We start from the raw sequence: 19,769 nt of genomic DNA, 5'->3' as shown, positions 1-19,769 counted from the left end.
ATAATTTTCAGTCTCTTCCTGGTCTGCATGTGTTACTTTGAGTGACAATTTCCAGGTCAAGGCCAAAAGGGCCCCTGACACTTTGGGCCCTTTTAGTCTGTGCCTGGTAGGTTTCTTTATCCATCCATGGTTTCCACAATGATACAGAGCTGATGCTGATGAATGAGTGAAAATAGCAATGACTTTGTTAGGAAGCTTAGCAGTGGAAGAGGTTTTGTACCCGTTAGTTGTCTATTTTAATGCGATCATGGCCTTGCTGGCTGAAAAAGGCTCAAGGACGAGAAGCAGATTGTTAGTCTGATTGAAGTGGGCATTGGACAGGGAATTCGACCTGCAGAGTTTAGGGCACACTTATATTTGCAAACCAGCCAACACTGTAGCCTCTTTCTACACATGTGATAGAGCAATCCACTCCACTGACATAAACAGATGCATCAGCGAGCTTGAGTCAGGCTTCACAACAGGAGTCATGTTGACTTTCCTGTTTAAGCCAGACAGTGTTTATTGGCACAAATTGGCTTTATCATTGACAAAGCAGCTGACCTTGCAAATATAGAAATAGAGCTGATGGGGCTGAGGAGTTCAACACTGCAGGTGATCTCAGTTTGCTGATTTGGGGAAACATCTTAAAACCCCACCAGTGCAAGATTATTAATTCTGCACATTTTCCTCGCGTAGACATCTGTTCCAGAGACGTGCAACCAGCTGAGGCAAGTGTGGCACTGTCTTCAAATCAGCAACAGTCATCTGTTAGGAGGAACCTAACCACTCACAGGAACATGTGCCACATAACGCAATACAACTACCAGATAATAGGGTTTAATAAATGAAAGCAGTGGCAGGGATAACAACGGTGGGCAGTCAGGTGTTTATTTGTTGCTCCCACTGTAAAGACATCTGGTTACTTTAATTTGAGGCCCTGCCACCTCTAAATGGTATGTGAGTGTTTGCCTGTTCAGGGTACAATTTCTAATCTTAGCTTACCATTTCTGATTTATTTTCCGCATTTAATTCGAAATATGTGGAAGATTTCTAACTGGTTTATTTTCCTGGTTAATAGAGATTTTAATCAGCATTTTAAAAGGAGCATTCCTTTCATTTGGAATGATTTTTCATGTGTTAATAACGAGGACATCCCCCGTCTTTTTCACAGGATCTTCCCTGAGTCACTGCGTTGGCTGCTGGCCACTCAGCAGTACTGCCGCTCCAAGTGGATAATGGGACACATAGCAAAGAAAAACCAAGCGAACATGGAAATTGACCCTGATAATATCATCTCAGGTAATGAATACATGAACACAGAGAGTATGGAGAAACACTTGATTTTCTTTTAGCCACGATTTTAGGTCGTTTTTAAATGGACAATATGTGTCATAGTCTCTGATAAGTGTTTTCAAACTGTTCCATGTCCTGCTCTCACTGAGAATGTGTCTGAAGGCAGACCTCCACATAGGTATTGCACAATCCCCTCTTGCCACAGATGTAGTGTGTCATCATTTGTTTTCTGCTTTAGGAAAACAAATGAGGATGGGCAAGTCATGCAGAATCTTATAAACAAGACAAGCTCAGTAAATCATGATTTCTTAAGCAGCAAGAGTGGTGACGAATGGTTTGCTCACAGTCAAGTACCTTAAAAGCCAGGTGGTATTCTGACTGTGCAGGTTTAAATGTGGTACAAGGGACTTCTGCCCAGCTGGTATAAACAACATGACAAATGTGGCATTGAAATCAAGTGTTGCTGCCTTATTAGTCAGACAGTTTTTCATATGACAGATATTCGACAAGTTAAACTTAACTGCATTTATTACCATCTTAGTTTGTTTTTTTCATGTGAGGTTAGAATCAGTTGTTATTTCAGATAAAAAAACAGTGATGTATTGTGATTACTATATGCATTTGTCGACTTTTTTTTTAATGTTAAAGGCTGGGTAAAGCACAATTAGAAATGTGTTTGTAAGCATAGGCACGTTTAAAACCCAACTCAGAATGACTCAGTTGAATCAGATTTGGCCAGGAAATACGAATTCTTGACAATATGTTTTTTTTTCTATATAAAGTTTATCAGTTTGGACAGGACTTTTTGGGACGTTAAATGTGGCAGTGATGTGAATGTAATATACTAAAGAAGCTAATGGTGCTAACAACGACTCGGCACAGTGCATTTTTTTTGCCAAAGTGCATTTTTTTTGCCACCACTTGATATCAAACAAAAGTCAGAGACTGTGTCAAATTAGACTGATGTGAGCTTTAAATTCACCACTTCTATGCTGAAAAGAGAAGATAATGTTATCTCAGAGCCTTAGAGTGCAGAGTCTCTCTTCCTCTGTGTTGCTGCCTGTATGTCTGAGGATCCTTGTACCAAAGAGCAGAATGAAAGTCAAGAGTAATCATTTTGCAGTGAAATCTGAATTTTGAAACCTAATTTTATATACTTGGCAATTTTTTTAAATCATTCAAATGTGGCTGAGTAAATAATTTTTTCGTAGTGTGACAAATTCAGAATACATCTTTATTCTTTCTTTGCCCAGATTCTAAAGTAGTCGGCACATGTGTGTTGTAATACCCCCAGCTGTGCTTTCCTAAATAAGACAAGTTGACAAGGTTATATCTGTTTCCTGTCTGGTTACCATAGTAACAGACCACTACAGAGGTAGCAGTGGATGTTGAACATTACATTATGACACTCTAGAACGTTCATTAACTCCATTACAGCCTGGGTGGGTGGACATGAGCTGACACAATACTGTGCACACGGCAGATGGACACAGCTCGTGCACTTTGACCCCAGGTTAAATGTGTCTGTACTCAGAAGACCTGCCAGAGGCAAAGAGCATAGTGAACTGTGTTGTTAAGTGGCATAACAGATTGCATTTGCATTAAGCTTCAACAGCGCTGTTTACCATGGTCTACTTTTTTCCATTTTTGTCCCGACTGTATTTATCAATCCATTTAGAAAAAACAGTGCCACTGCTGGGAAAAGGCTCAAAGAGGAACCACTCAGTGTGAAATTGACTGCACTTTTTTAGAGCTTGGAGACTTTGTGCTGATGCAGCATTGAGAAAGGTACATTGCCATAGACATTAATTTATCCACTCTTGTTTTTATAGTTACTGGCTGTCCCCAACCTTGCCAGTAATATTTCCTCACTTTTAACCGCTCAGCACTAAGTACAATGTTGGGCACTGAATGTACTATCTGGTGGAAGAGTTGAGCAACTTCTTCAAGCACTCTGATATGACAGATGCATGTGCAAATGCTGATTAGGTCATCTTTGGAAAGTGAGCGGAAGGATTTGCATAGATGGTCTAACTCAGAGGTTTGAAGCCTTGCCAGGGGATCACCGGAAAACATGACTGGTGCCGCCTGAGATAACCTTGTGGCGGTGTGGAATGCCGTCACGTGTCTCAGTAAACATGAACATGCAGTATCGCGAAGCAGTGCTGTGTTTCTGTGGCTACCCACAGTAGTGATACCAAAACATCCACCATGTGCCACGCTACACTCTCACCTGCGGGTTAGGAGTGTTGCCTTCTTGGAAACTGTTCCTGTCCTTCTGTGAGCTTTGCCATACCTGTCTCACAGAGCAGCAGGAGACGAGTCGCGTGGGATGAAATGTCCTCATTAAAAATGCATGTGGAATTTTCTGTGGTTGCAATGAATCAGGGACGTCCTTGTTTGACTCTTTAGAGGTCTCTGACAGCTGCTGGACTTTGACCTGATAACTCAACAATACATGATAAAGAGCCTTACGGATATATAAGTAGGCTGAAAATATTGACTTATATCACCTTTTTACAGATTAATTGAAATCAGTGTATATGTTGGCTGAAACCTTGCTGAAACTGATGAGAGAGCAAACGTGCAGGCCTGGGCTCGAGACAGATTCAGATCTCTATAAGAGATGCCAATAAACTGTCAAGAGTTGTCTCTGGTTTTATGACTTTGTCATACTGGTACAAGGGTTTCCAGTCCTTTCAAATGTGGGAGGTAATTACAAAAAGTATTAAAAAAGGAAACTAGGCACAAATATTACAGGTTTTAGTTAAAGAGGGAACATTGCCACGGCAATGAAGTGTGGCATCAGATATCCTTTACATTCAAAACCAAAATATTTTACAGAATGTTTCTTATTTTTACAGATCAGTCACAGTACATAAACAACAGCATGAGTGAATGTTGTAGAGTAAAAATCTTAACTCAGAAAAACTATAATAACAAAAATACAAGTCATATTTTGTATACAGAAATAATAATATGTAATGATGCTAAAATAGTTAATTTTGGAACAAAATTCAATTCAATTCAATTTTATTTATAGAGCGCATTATCACAAAACATGGTTTGCCTCAGAGGGCTTTACAGTGTACGACATCCCTCTGCCCTTAGACCCTCACATTACCCAAGGAAAAACCCCCGAAAAAAAACCCCTGTAACAGGGGGAAAAAAAGGAAGAAACCTCAGGGAGAGCGGTCGAGGATGATGAGGGATCCCTCTTCCAGGACGGACAGACATGCAATAGATGTAAATAACAAATAAAGTACAATACAATACAATTGTGGCAAAAAGGAACAACAATGCATTTTTGTAGTGACCATGTGTCCGAAGGCAACATAAGCATAGACATTATCATAATAGCTGCAAATGATTATTGATTAATCACTTAATTGGCAACTATTACATTAATCACCAACTATTTGATAATGGATTGAGTGGACAGCAGACAACAGACAGGCAAGATGGCGGCGCGCACAGACCCAGCACTTCAATGCTCCCCCAGTGCTCTTTTTGGCTGTTTTTGTTCATGTTGTTACTCGTCCAGACAACACTCTGCTGTGCGAACAACATCTACAGCCAACACAATCTCCTAAAAATACTATTACTCAGCGAGCAGATTGTTACAGCCGAGTTTCTCAGCTCTCACCACATCCCGGTGTAAAATAGCCAGGCCCCCCCATCCCCCATTTTTGTGACTTTCTTGAAAGAATTTAAGTTGTACTTAAAGTCCTTAAGGTTAATGAAAGGCAAAAAAATGTTCGACAGTCTAAAAGAATTTTCTCCTGACGCAGAAAACTGATGTAAAATGGTATATTCCCAGTATATATGGTGATTTATTTTTGATATGCAATAGTTTATAAAATGGTTTATTTTTTTTTACGAAACCATACATCATTTTGTGTGTTAGATGAATTATTTATTATTTTAATGTAAACTGTATATCCCCCTTGAATATTGGATGATTTATTTTGACTTCTTTTCTATTTTTTTGTATTTATTTATTTATTGTCCTTCCTTGGAAAAAATGTTCATCTGAGCATTATTAACTAATGGGATGTCATATCTTGTTTACTACAATTGTTCCCATTTAATTTGCAGTTATGAAAAGAATGTGAATATTGCCTTGTTCATGTACAGGTTTTGTACACTGACAATTAAAAAAAAAAAAATAGCCAGGCCCCCAGGCAATCCATGGATTACCATCCCAGCGGGCAGGAGACGGAGGCAGCGCCAAGACAGGAGGCAAAAGCAAGGCTGCACAGCCAGCGTCCTGGAGAGGCTACAGAAGCATCCACACAAGCCACCACTTCCGAGTATCTTTCTCACCAATGCAAGATCCCTCGCAAACAAAATGGAGGAAATGAAGCTATAGGTTGCAACGAACAAGTTCGTCAAAGACAGTTGCGTTCTGCTGGTGACAGAGACCTGGCTTCATCCATTCATTCCAGATACTGCTATCGAGCTAGCAGGCCGCACAGTACACCGCCATGACAGGACCAGAGACTTCGGTAAGAGCAAAGGACGAGGGCTGTGTGTGTATGCAGACAACAGTTGGTGCATGAACACTAAGACTGTAGAGAGTCACTGCTCCCTGGACCTGGAGTTTGTGAGTGTTAAGTGCAGACCCATTTAGCTTCCCCAAGAGTTTTCTGTGGTCATGACAACTGCTGTGAACATTTCGCTGGATACTAATGCTAACTCGGCCCTCGGATGTTTACACCGCACAATCAGCAATCATTAGAACATGTATCCTGAGGCTGTCCACATCATAGTGGGGGACTTTAACCATGTTTATTTAAAAGCAGTGCTCCCTAAATTCCATTAGCATGGTAAATGTGCCACTAGGGGAGCAAATACATTGGACAAGGAGTTCTCCAACATCAAACATAGCTACAGGGCAAAACAACAACCACACCTGGGCAAGTCTGACCACATTTCCTTGCTTTTAATTCTAGCATACACCCCCCTCAGGAAAAGTGCTCTTACCACAACAACAACAACTATAAAAACCTAGCCTTAGTGTGCCATCCACCAGCTGCCGGACTGCTTCGAAAGCACCAACTGGGACATTTTTGAACATCAGGACCTGGAGGAGTACACAGCAGCTGTCCTGTGCTACATTAAATATTGCATGGACTCTCTCACTGTGGACAGATGTATCCGGATCTATCCCAACGCGAAGCCCTGGATGACAAGAGATGTTCAGTACCTAATAAGGATGAGATACACCGCTTTCAGGTCTGGTGATGGGGCACAATACAGTGCTGCCAGAGCTGACCTGAAAAGAGGCATCTGGGAGGCCAAGAGCTGCTTACAAGAGGAAGACTGAGGAATTCTTCCACAGTCAAAACGCAAGGCAGGTGTTGCAGGGGGTTCAACACATCGCCAGCTATAGATCCAGTGACCCTACAGCAGTGGATGGTGATGCGTTGTTGGCAGAAGGGCTTAACCACTTCTTTGCCCACTTTGAGGTGGAGCCACCTTTAGCAGCTGCGTCAGATTCACCAGCCCATGGCAGCTTCATCCTCACGGTGGAGGAGCATGAATTGAGGCACACTCTGAAGGCGGTGAACCCCAGGAAAGCTGCAGGACCTGATGGCGGTCCTGGATGAGTTCTGAAGGACTGCACAGATGAGCTGACTGGGGTCTTCATCAAGATCTTCAATCAGTCCCTGTCTCGATCCATCATCCCACCCTGCCTTAAGACATCAACCATAGTTCCACTGCCCAAAACGTCCACCATCAGCAGCCTGAACAACTATCGGCCAGTGGCACTGACGCCTGTCATCATGAAATGCTTTGAGAAGCTGGTCAGGTCTTACATCATCTCAAGCCTCCCACCTAGGTTTGATAAACACCAGTTTTGACACAGAGCTAACAGGTCCAAAGAGGATGCCATAGCCACAGTTCTTCACACTGCCCTGACCCACCTCGAGCAGAAGGGGACCTATGATAGGCTTCTCTTTGTGGACTTCAGCTCTGAATTCAACACCATCCTGCCTCACAGACTGGTGACCAAACTGTCAGACCTGGGACTGCCTCACTCCATCTGCCTCTGGATTAAGGACTTCCTGACAGAACGTTCCCAGAGGGCCCACATCTCCTCAGTCTTCAGGCTGAGCACAGGGCTGTGTTCTGAGCCCCCTCCTCTACACCCTCTACACTCACAACTGCACCCCCATCCGCTCCAGCAACAGCATCATCAATTTTGTGGATGATACCATCATAGTGCGGCTCATCTCTGGAGCGGATGAGTCTGTTTTCCGGAACGAGGTAAAGCAGCTGTCACCGTGTGCACCGACAACAACCTGGCCCTAAACACTAACAAAACCAAGGAGCTCATTATAGACTTTAGGATGAATAAAACAGACATTCAGCCCCTCCACATCAGTGGTGAATGTTTGGAGAGAGTCTCTGACTTCCGGTTCTTGGGGGTGCACATTGAGGATGACCTGACCTGGGGCACAAACACCACAGCACTGGTTTAAAAAAAAAAGGGACAGCAGAGACTTTACTTCCTGAGGATCCTCAGGAAGAACCACCTCATCCACAGACTTCTGGTGTCCTTCTACCGCTCCTCCATAGAAAGCGTCCTCACATACTGCACCTGTGTGTGGTTTTCCAGCTGCACAGCAGCAGAGAGGAAAGCACTCCAAACAGTCGTCACCACCAGCCAGAGGATCATCAGCTGCCCCCTCCCCTCCCTGGAGGATCGTTACAGATCCCGTTGTCTCAGCAGAGCTAAGAACGTTTGAAAAGACCCATCACACCCTGGACATTCCCTGTTCGAACTGCTGCCTTCAGGCGGACATTTCAGGTCCATAAGAACAAGAACAAATAGCCTCAAGGATAGTTTTTACCCAACATCAATAACTGCACTTAACACTGCCAAAATTTTGAAATAATCTATGCAATGTCATGGAGATGAATCGTGCAATGTTTACCTGCAGAATGTGATACGGTTTGCATGGTTTGTATGTGTTTTTTCTAGAACTTTTAAATCTGTCCTTTTTCTTTATATATATGTATATAATATTTATATATTGAATATGCTTTGCATTTTACAGGATTGCATCTAATTTATTGTACATGTACAATGACAATAAAGATTCATCCATTCATTCAAAAAAAGATAATCTCATCATTACATCCTTTTTTATATGAATATTTTCTGCTTTATTCACTCCACAATGACAGTACACTGAATATCTTTGGGTTGTGGACCAAATAAGACATTTAAGGTCATTATCTTGGGCTTCAGAAAAAGAATCTAATCAACATCTCTCACCATTTTCAGACATTTTAGAAACCAAACAACTATTTGATTAATTGAGAAATTAACTGAAAGATTAATCAACAATGAAAATAATCATTCTTTGCAGTCCTAATAGGCATACCATTTCACTTTGTACTATTCAAAACGACCACACTTTGCACTCTTTGCATTTTAAAGCTAAAATATGTATATTGGCCTCAAAAGTCAGACACAGTCAGTCTCAGATTAACACGTCTGCTTGTTTCTAGAATTGCAGAGAGCTCTTCAGAAGAAACCGAAGAAGACTTGCATTGTGAAAATGGTTGGGACACGAAACCTGTGGAAGAATATTGTTGTGCTCTGCGTCAACTCGTAAGTATTTGTTTTTTGTATCAGTACTCAGAAAACAGTTTAAAGTCAAGGTGTGTACGTGTGTAGGAAGATCTAAAAGCTGAGAGAAAAAAAGGGAATGCATGTGTGTGCTTGTATGCCTGTTCGGGGCGAGGCAATGCCAGTCAAATGCGCCATTTTGTGCAGTCAAGATGGCACTATGAACCTGAAGGTTCGATAAAGCATTGATCAGTAGCCCTCAATGCTTTTGCCCTTCCATTTCTGTGCTGCTCTCTCTTTTCATCTCTGGTGGGATCTCTCCTCTTCTCTCCATCTGAGACCTCGTCTCTCGCTGGGCCGACCCAGCTACAGCTCTGCCTCAGTGCACGGTATCCCCTCAACTCCCCAAGTCAGCATAAATTTTACATGAGCTGTGTCCTTACGAAACATTAGACAACCAGGAGAGAAAGTGTGTGAGTGTTTGCTCCTGTTCTCGTGTATGCTTGGTGTTTGTGTGTTTGTGTGTCAGTAAGTCAGTGTTTACATGTGTGCGGTTTCTTCTTGCTTTTTTTTGTCTCTTTTTATCATTCACTTATTTCTCTCCTACTGTACATACTTTAACCACTAGTATCGCCTAACCTAGCCCCATGTGTGTTCTGTACCCAGGCTAACAGGTTATGGGATCCACCACTGCTTTGCTCGCAGCATGATGGACCCTGAAGCTCAGGAGACGACCATGTTCCATAACTTCTATGCAGATTATTACACCATGGCGGGGATTGCGGTGGCATCCTGCATGGCGCTGTGTCCGGCAGTGGGCCTGATGGGGCGGCGGGGCGGCCTTCTCATGTTTATGATCATCACTGCCCTGGCATCACTTCTGCAGCTGGGCCTGCTTAATTGTAAGTACTTTATGAGAAACACATTTCCACTCAGGATGATACCACAGTGTTGTTTACTGGTTTTAAAAATCTATGGCAGTACTCAATTTGAAAAACACTCTGTAACAGGATTTAGAGGTCCAGTTAGGGCGATATATTGGTAGGAACAGAATATAATATACAAAGTATGTTTTCTTTAGTGCATAATTGCCTGAAAATAATAATTATTGTGTTTTCGTGTGCCCCTATACCCCAGCCCTGTGAGTCTAAAAGTGCTGGAAAAACACTGTTCATTTAATGTGAAACTCCTATATTCTGTATTTTTACTTTTTTAAGTGACCGGGCTCGCTCCCGTTAAAAAACTCCTGAACAATGAAAACTAAAGGAATCCTAACGAGAAAAAAACTATTTTATACATCTTATCCTCTGCACCTTGACAATTTTATGAAATTTTATGAAATGTTATACCATGACTTCTTTTTATGACATGCTATACTACGACCTTAAAATAATGAGTGAAAACCTATTTTGGTTGATCTGCAGGTCACTTCTTGCAAACCTTATATATTACAGACCCACCTAAATTAATATTTCTGGCTGTGCTATTATGCTACCAAATATGACTAATAGCCAACAATAAACTATTACCTGACTTTTTTAATGATATAGCCATATGACTTTTTTATGCTGATTTGGACTACAAGCCATACCTTGAGGTAGACAAAGAGACTTGAACTAACTATGGAGGATCCATGATCCAAAAAAGACATACTAACATATACTATTGCCTTTTTGGCCATTTTTTGACATGCTAAATTCTTAGGTTTTTGGCCTTTATTCCTACTTTGTATGCTATGGTGCGTCCCTGCAAGCTATTCTAGGTTGTTTTCAGCCATTTTTAGGTGCGATCAAAATTTGACTTTTTTCGACATACTATAATATTGCCTTATTGGCCATTTTTTTGACATGCTAAATAGTTAGGGTTTTGGCCTTTTATGGCATTCATTTCCACTTTGTATGTTATGGCACTTGTCTACAAGCTATTCTATGTCGTTTTCAGCTATTTTGAGGAGCGGCCATTTTTTTAAAATGCTAAATTGTAAGGTTTTTAGCCTTTTATTGCATTCATTTCCAGTTCTTCTCCTACTGCGCGTCTATACAAGCTATTCTAGGTCGTTTTCATCCATTTTTACGAGCGGTCCACATTTGAGTTTTTTCGCCATACTATACTATTGCCTCTTTTGGCCATTTTTTTCACATGCTAAATAATGAGATTTGTGGCCTTCTTTAACCTTTTATTTGACTTTGTATGCTATGGCACGTCTCTACAAGCTATTCTAGGTGGTTTTCAGCTATTTTTAGGAGCGGTCCAGATTTGACTTTTTTCGCCATACTATACTATTGCCTCTTTTGGCCATTTTTTTGATATGCTAAATTTTGAGGTTTTTGATGTTTTTTTTGCCTTTATTTCCACTTTGTGTGTTATGGCGCGTCTATACAAGCTATTCTAGGTCGTTTTCATCCATTTTTACGAGCGGTCCACATTTGACTTTTTTCGCCATACTATACTATTGCCTCTTTTGGCCAATTTTTTTACATGCTAAATTTTGAGAGTTTTGGCCCTTTTTGGTCTTTATTTCCACTTTGTGCATTATGGCGCGTCTCTACAAGCTATTCTAGGTCGTTTTCAGCTATTTCTAGGAGGGGTCCAAATTTGACTTTTTTCGCCATACTATACTATTGCCTCTTTTGGCCATTTTTTTATATGCAAATTTTTGAGGTTTTTGACCTTTTTTTGCCTTTATTTCCACTTTGTGCGTTATGGCGCGTCTATACAAGCTATTCTAGGTCGTTTTCATCCATTTTTACGAGCGGTCCACATTTGACTTTTTTCGCCATACTATACTATTGCCTCTTTTGGCCAATTTTTTTACATGCTAAATTTTGAGAGTTTTGGCCCTTTTTGGTCTTTATTTCCACTTTGTGCATTATGGCGCGTCTCTACAAGCTATTCTAGGTCATTTTCAGCCATTTTTAGGAGCGGTCCAAATTTGACTTTTTTTGTTATATTATACTATTGCCTCTTTTGGCCATTTTTTTGATATGCAAAATTTTGAGGTTTTTGACCTTTTTTTGCCCTTATTTCCACTTTGTGCATTATGGCGCGTCTCTACAAGCTATTCTAGGTGGTTTTCAGCTATTTTTAGGAGGGGTCCAAATTTGACTTTTTTCGCCATACTATACTATTGCCTCTTTTGTCCATTTTTTTGACATGCTAAATTTTGAGGTTTTTGGCCCTTTTTGGTCTTTATTTCCACTTTGTGCATAATGGCGCGTCTCTACAAGCTATTCTAGGTGGTTTTCAGCTATTTTTAGGAGGGGTCCAAATTTGACTTTTTTCGCCATACTATACTATTGCCTCTTTTGGCGATTTTTTCACATGCAAAATTTTGAGGTTTTTGGCCCTTTTTGGTCTTTATTTCCACTTTGTGCATAATGGTGCGTCTCTACAAGCTATTCTAGGTTGTTTTCAGCTATTTTTAGGAGCGGTCCAAATTTGACTTTTTTCGCCATACTGTACTATTGCCTCTTTTGTCCATTTTTTTGACATGCTAAATTTTGAGAGTTTTGGCCCTTTTTGGTCTTTATTTCGACTTTGTGCATTATGGTGCGTCTCTACAAGCTATTCTAGGTGGTTTTCAGCTATTTTTAGGAGCGGCCCAGATTTGACTTTTTTCGCCATACTATACTATTGCCTCTTTTGTCCATTTTTTTATATGCAAAATTTTGAGGTTTTTGACCTTTTTTTTGCCTTTATTTCCACTTTGTGCATTATGGCGCGTCTCTACAAGCTATTCTAGGTGGTTTTCAGCTATTTTTAGGAGGGGTCCAAATTTGACTTTTTCATATACTATACTATTGCCTCTTTTGGCCATTTTTTTGACATGCTAAATTATAAGGTTTGTGGCCTTCTTTAACCTTTTATTTGACTTTGTATGCTATGGCACGTCTCTAGAGGTTATTGTATGTCATTTTCAGCCATTTTTAGGAGCGGTCCAAATTTGACTTTTTTCGCCATACTATACTATTGCCCCTTTTGGCCATTTTTTTGATATGCAAAATTTTGAGGTTTTTGACCTTTTTTTGCCTTTATTTCCACTTTGTTCATTATGGCGCGTCTCTACAAGCTATTCTAGGTGGTTTTCAGCTATTTTTAGGAGGGGTCCAAATTTGACTTTTTTCGCCATACTATACTATTGCCTCTTTTGTCAATTTTTTCGACATGCTAAATTTTGAGGTTTTTGACCTTTTTGGTCTTTATTTCCACTTTGTGCATTATGGCGCGTCTCTACAAGCTATTCTAGGTGGTTTTCAGCTATTTCTAGGAGGGGTCCAAATTTGACTTTTTTCGCCATACTATACTATTGCCTCTTTTGTCCATTTTTTTGACATGCTAAATTTTGAGGTTTTTGGCCCTTTTTGGTCTTTATTTCCACTTTGTGCATTATGGCGCGTCTCTACAAGCTATTCTAGGTCGTTCTCAGCTATTTCTAGGAGGGGTCCAAATTTGACTTTTTTCGCCATACTATACTATTGCCTCTTTTGTCCATTTTTTTGACATGCTAAATTTTGAGGTTTTTGGCCCTTTTTGGTCTTTATTTCCACTTTGTGCATTATGGCGCGTCTCTACAAGCTATTCTAGGTCGTTTTCAGCTATTTCTAGGAGGGGTCCAAATTTGACTTTTTTCGCCATACTATACTATTGCCTCTTTTGTCCATTTTTTTGACATGCTAAATTTTGAGGTTTTTGGCCCTTTTTGGTCTTTATTTCCACTTTGCGCATTATGGCGCGTCTCTACAAGCTATTCTAGGTGGTTTTCAGCTATTTTTAGGAGGGGTCCAAATTTGACTTTTTTCGCCATACTATACTATTGCCTCTTTTGTCCATTTTTTTGACATGCTAAATTTTGAGGGTTTTGGCCCTTTTTGGTCTTTATTTCCACTTTGTGCATTATGGCGCGTCTCTACAAGCTATTCTAGGTCGTTTTCAGCTATTTCTAGAAGGGGTCCAAATTTGACTTTTTTCGCCATACTATACTATTGCCTCTTTTGGCTATTTTTTTGACATGCTAAATTATAAGGTTTGTGGCCTTCTTTAACCTTTTATTTGACTTTGTATGCTATGGCACGTCTCTACAAGTTATTGTATGTCATTTTCAGCCATTTTTAGGAGGGGTCCAAATTTGACTTTTTTCGCCATACTATACTATTGCCTCTTTTGTCCATTTTTTTGACATGCTAAATTTTGAGGTTTTTGGCCCTTTTTGGCCTTTATTTCCACTTTGTGCATAATGGCGCGTCTCTACAAGCTATTCTAGGTTGTTTTCAGTCATTTTTAGGAGCGGTCCAAATTTGACTTTTTTCGCCATACTATACTATTGCCTCTTTTGGCCATTTTTTTCACATGCTAAATTTTGAGGTTTTTGGCCTTTTTTGGCCTTTATTTCCACTTTGTGCATAATGGCGCGTCTCTACAAGCTATACTAGGTGGTTTTCAGCTATTTTAGGAGGGGTCCAAATTTGACTTTTTTCGTCATACTATACTATTGCCTCTTTTGTCCATTTTTTCGACATGCTAAATTTTGAGGTTTTTGGCCCTTTTTGGTCTTTATTTCCACTTTGTGCATTATGGCGCGTCTCTACAAGCTATTCTAGGTGGTTTTCAGCTATTTTTAGGAGGGGTCCAAATTTGACTTTTTTCGCCATACTATACTATTGCCTCTTTTGGCCATTTTTTTCACATGCTAAATTTTGAGGTTTTTGGCCTTTTTTGGCCTTTATTTCCACTTTGTGCATAATGGCGCGTCTCTACAAGCTATTCTAGGTGGTTTTCAGCTATTTTTAGGAGGGGTCCAAATTTGACTTTTTTCGCCATACTATACTATTGCCTCTTTTGGCTATTTTTTTGACATGCTAAATTTTGAGGTTTTTGGCCCTTTTTGGTCTTTATTTCCACTTTGTGCATAATGGCGCGTCTCTACAAGCTATTCTAGGTGGTTTTCAGCTATTTTTAGGAGCGGTCCAAATTTGACTTTTTTCGCCATACTATACTATTGCCTCTTTTGTCCATTTTTTTTACATGCTAAATTTTGAGAGTTTTGGCCCTTTTTGGTCTTTATTTCCACTTTGTGCATAATGGCGCGTCTCTACAAGCTATTCTAGGTGGTTTTCAGCTATTTTTAGGAGGGGTCCAAATTTGACTTTTTTCGCCATACTATACTATTGCCTCTTTTGGCCATTTTTTTGATATACAAAATTTTGAGGTTTTTGACCTTTTTTTTGCCTTTATTTCCACTTTGTGCGTTATGGCGCGTCTCTGCAAGCTATTCTAGGTGGTTTTCAGCTATTTCTAGGAGGGGTCCAAATTTGACTTTTTTCGCCATACTATACTATTGCCTCTTTTGTCCATTTTTTTGACATGCTAAATTTTGAGGTTTTTGGCCCTTTTTGGTCTTTATTTCCACTTTGTGCATAATGGCGCGTCTCTACAAGCTATTCTAGGTGGTTTTCAGCTATTTCTAGGAGGGGTCCAAATTTGACTTTTTTCGCCATACTATACTATTGCCTCTTTTGTCCATTTTTTTGACATGCTAAATTTTGAGGTTTTTGGCCCTTTTTGGTCTTTATTTCCACTTTGTGCATAATGGTGCGTCTCTACAAGCTATTCTAGGTCGTTTTCAGCTATTTTTAGGAGCGGTCCAAATTTGACTTTTTTCGCCATACTATACTATTGCCTCTTTTGTCCATTTTTTTGACATGCTAAATTTTGAGGTTTTTGGCCCTTTTTGGTCTTTATTTCCACTTTGTGCATTATGGCGCGTCTCTACAAGCTATTCTAGGTGGTTTTCAGCTATTTTTAGGAGGGGTCCAAATTTGACTTTTTTCGCCATACTATACTATTGCCTCTTTTGGCTATTTTTTTGACATGCTAAATTTTGAGGTTTTTGGCCCTTTTTGGTCTTTATTTCCACTTTGTGCATAATGGCGCGTCTCTACAAGCTATTCTAGGTGGTTTTCAGCTATTTTTAGGAGGGGTCCAAATTTGACTTTTTTCACATACTATACTATTGCCTCTTTTGGCGATTTTTTTCACATGCTAAATTTTGAGGTTTTTGGCCTTTTTTGGCCTTTATTTCCACTTTGTGCATAATGGCGCGTCTCTACAAGCTATTCTAGGTGGTTTTCAGCTATTTTTAGGAGGGGTCCAAATTTGACTTTTTTCGCCATACTATACTATTGCCTCTTTTGGCGATTTTTTTCACATGCTAAATTTTGAGGTTTTTGGCCCTTTTTGGTCTTTATTTCCACTTTGTGCATAATGGCGCGTCTCTACAAGCTATTCTAGGTGGTTTTCAGCTATTTTTAGGAGGGGTCCAAATTTGACTTTTTTCGTCATACTATACTATTGCCTCTTTTGTCCATTTTTTCGACATGCTAAATTTTGAGGTTTTTGGCCCTTTTTGGTCTTTATTTCCACTTTGTGCATTATGGCGCGTCTCTACAAGCTATTCTAGGTCGTTTTCAGCTATTTTTAGGAGGGGTCCAAATTTGACTTTTTTCGCCATACTATACTATTGCCTCTTTTGTCCATTTTTTTCACATGCTAAATTTTGAGGCTTTTGGCCCTTTTTGGTCTTTATTTCCACTTTGTGCATAATGGCGCGTCTCTACAAGCTATTCTAGGTGGTTTTCAGCTATTTTTAGGAGGGGTCCAAATTTGACTTTTTTCGCCATACTATACTATTGCCTCTTTTGTCCATTTTTTTGACATGCTAAATTTTGAGGTTTATGGCCCTTTTTGGTCTTTATTTCCACTTTGTGCATTATGGCGCGTCTCTACAAGCTACTCTAGGTCGTTTTCAGCTATTTTTAGGAGCGGTCCAAATTTGACTTTTTTCGCCATACTATACTATTGCCTCTTTTGGCGATTTTTTTCACATGCTAAATTTTGAGGTTTTTGGCCTTTTTTGGCCTTTTATTTCCACTTTGTGCATAATGGCGCGTCTCTACAAGCTATTCTAGGTGGTTTTCAGCTATTTTTAGGAGGGGTCCAAATTTGACTTTTTTCGCCATACTATACTATTGCCTCTTTTGGCTATTTTTTTCACATGCTAAATTTTGAGGTTTTTGGCCCTTTTTGGTCTTTATTTCCACTTTGTGCATAATGGCGCGTCTCTACAAGCTATTCTAGGTGGTTTTCAGCTATTTTTAGGAGGGGTCCAAATTTGACTTTTTTCGCCATACTATACTATTGCCTCTTTTGTCCATTTTTTTGACATGCTAAATTTTGAGGGTTTTGGCCCTTTTTGGTCTTTTTTTCCACTTTCTGCATAATGGCGTCTCTACAAGCTATTCTAGGTGGTTTTCAGCTATTTTTAGGAGGGGTCCAAATTTGACTTTTTTCGTCATACTATACTATTGCCTCTTTTGTCCATTTTTTCGACATGCTAAATTTTGAGGTTTTGGCCCTTTTTGGTCTTTATTTCCACTTTGTGCATTATGGCGTCTCTACAAGCTATTCTAGGTGGTTTTCAGCTATTTTTAGGAGGGTCCAAATTTGACTTTTTTTCGCCATACTATACTATTGCCTCTTTGTCCATTTTTTGACATGCTAAATTTTGAGGTTTTGGCCTTTTTTTCCTTTATTTCCACTTTGTGCATTATGGCGTCTCTACAAGCTATTCTAGGTGGTTTTCAGCTATTTTTAGGAGGGGTCCAAATTTGACTTTTTTCGCCATACTATACTATTGCCTCTTTTGTCCATTTTTTTGACATGCTAAATTTTGAGGTTTTTGGCCCTTTTTGGTCTTTATTTCCACTTTGTGCATAATGGCGCGTCTCTACAAGCTATTCTAGGTGGTTTTCAGCTATTTTTAGGAGGGGTCCAAATTTGACTTTTTTCGCCATACTATACTATTGCCTCTTTTGTCCATTTTTTTGACATGCTAAATTTTGAGGTTTTTGGCCCTTTTTGGTCTTTATTTCCACTTTGTGCATAATGGCGCGTCTCTACAAGCTATTCTAGGTGGTTTTCAGCTATTTTTAGGAGGGGTCCAAATTTGACTTTTTACGCCATACTATACTATTGCCTCTTTTGTCCATTTTTTCACATGCTAAATTTTGAGGTTTTTGGCCTTTTTGGCCTTTATTTCCACTTTGTGCATAATGGCGCGTCTCTACAAGCTATTCCAGGTGGTTTTCAGCTATTTTAGGAGGGGTCCAAATTTGACTTTTTTCGCCATACTATACTATTGCCTCTTTTGGCGATTTTTTTCACATGCGAAATTTTGAGGTTTTTGGCCTTTTTTTGCCTTTATTTCCACTTTGTGCGTTATGGCGCGTCTCTACAAGCTATTCTAGGTGGTTTTCAGCTATTTCTAGGAGGGTCCAAATTTGACTTTTTTCGCCATACTATACTATTGCCTCTTTTGTCCATTTTTTGACATGCTAAATTTTGAGGTTTTTGGCCCTTTTTGGTCTTTATTTCCACTTTGTGCATAATGGCGCGTCTCTACAAGCTATTCTAGGTGGTTTTCAGCTATTTTTAGGAGGTCCAAATTTGACTTTTTCGCCATACTATACTATTGCCTCTTTTGTCCATTTTTTTGACATGCTAAATTTTGAGGTTTTTGGCCCTTTTTGGTCTTTATTTCCACTTTGTGCATAATGGCGCGTCTCTACAAGCTATTCTAGGTGGTTTTCAGCTATTTTTAGTAGGGGTCCAAATTTGACTTTTTTCGTCATACTATACTATTGCCTCTTTTGTCCATTTTTTTCACATGCTAAATTTTGAGGTTTTTGGCCCTTTTTGGCCTTTATTTCCACTTTGTGCATAATGGCGGCGTCTCTACAAGCTATTCTAGGTGGTTTTCAGCTATTTTAGGAGGGTCCAAATTTGACTTTTTCGCCATACTATACTATTGCCTCTTTTGGCTATTTTTTGACATGCTAAATTTTGAGGTTTTTGGCCTTTTATGGTCTTTATTTCCACTTTGTGCGTTATGGCGCGTCTCTACAAGCTATTCTAGGTGGTTTTCAGCTATTTCTAGGAGGGGTCCAAATTTGACTTTTTTCGCCATACTATACTATTGCCTCTTTTGTCCATTTTTTTCACATGCTAAATTTTGAGGTTTTTGGCCTTTTTTGGCCTTTATTTCCACTTTGTGCATAATGGCGCGTCTCTACAAGCTATTCTAGGTGGTTTTCAGCTATTTTTAGGAGGGTCCAAATTTGACTTTTTCGTCATACTATACTATTGCCTCTTTTGTCCATTTTTTCGACATGCTAAATTTTGAGGTTTTTGGCCCTTTTTGGTCTTTATTTCCACTTTGTGCATTATGGCGCGTCTCTACAAGCTATTCTAGGTCGTTTTCAGCTATTTTTAGGAGCGGTCCAAATTTGACTTTTTTCGCCATACTATACTATTGCCTCTTTTGTCCATTTTTTTTCACATGCTAAATTTTGAGGCTTTTGGCCCTTTTTGGTCTTTATTTCCACTTTGTGCATAATGGCGCGTCTCTACAAGCTATTCTAGGTGGTTTTCAGCTATTTTTAGGAGGGGTCCAAATTTGACTTTTTTCGTCATACTATACTATTGCCTCTTTTGTCCATTTTTTCGACATGCTAAATTTTGAGGTTTTTGGCCCTTTTTGGTCTTTATTTCCACTTTGTGCATTATGGCGCGTCTCTACAAGCTATTCTAGGTCGTTTTCAGCTATTTTTAGGAGCGGTCCAAATTTGACTTTTTTCGCCATACTATACTATTGCCTCTTTTGTCCATTTTTTTCACATGCTAAATTTTGAGGCTTTTGGCCCTTTTTGGTCTTTATTTCCACTTTGTGCATAATGGCGCGTCTCTACAAGCTATTCTAGGTGGTTTTCAGCTATTTTTAGGAGGGGTCCAAATTTGACTTTTTTCGTCATACTATACTATTGCCTCTTTTGTCGATTTTTTTCACATGCTTAAT

At 39.6% G+C, this 19,769-nt stretch overlaps 1 protein-coding gene across 1 annotated transcript in view; it reads left to right on the top strand.

The window, feature by feature from the left end:
• Positions 1–19,769, top strand: part of LOC121951898 (solute carrier family 22 member 23-like) — an 87,613-nt gene that overhangs the window by 38,170 nt on the left and 29,674 nt on the right. The window contains exons 5-7 of the mRNA XM_042498388.2: positions 1,154–1,281; positions 8,800–8,902; positions 9,527–9,762. Of these exons, the coding sequence (XP_042354322.2) occupies positions 1,154–1,281; positions 8,800–8,902; positions 9,527–9,762 (467 nt within the window). The remainder of the gene's footprint in view (positions 1–1,153; positions 1,282–8,799; positions 8,903–9,526; positions 9,763–19,769) is intronic.

This window comes from Plectropomus leopardus, chromosome 12 (assembly GCF_026936395.1).
Source record: "Plectropomus leopardus strain MGB_pleo_1.0 chromosome 12, ASM2693639v1, whole genome shotgun sequence".
Taxonomy (NCBI): Eukaryota; Metazoa; Chordata; class Actinopteri; order Perciformes; family Serranidae; genus Plectropomus; species Plectropomus leopardus.
This window is presented reverse-complemented; position numbering and strand designations above follow the sequence as displayed.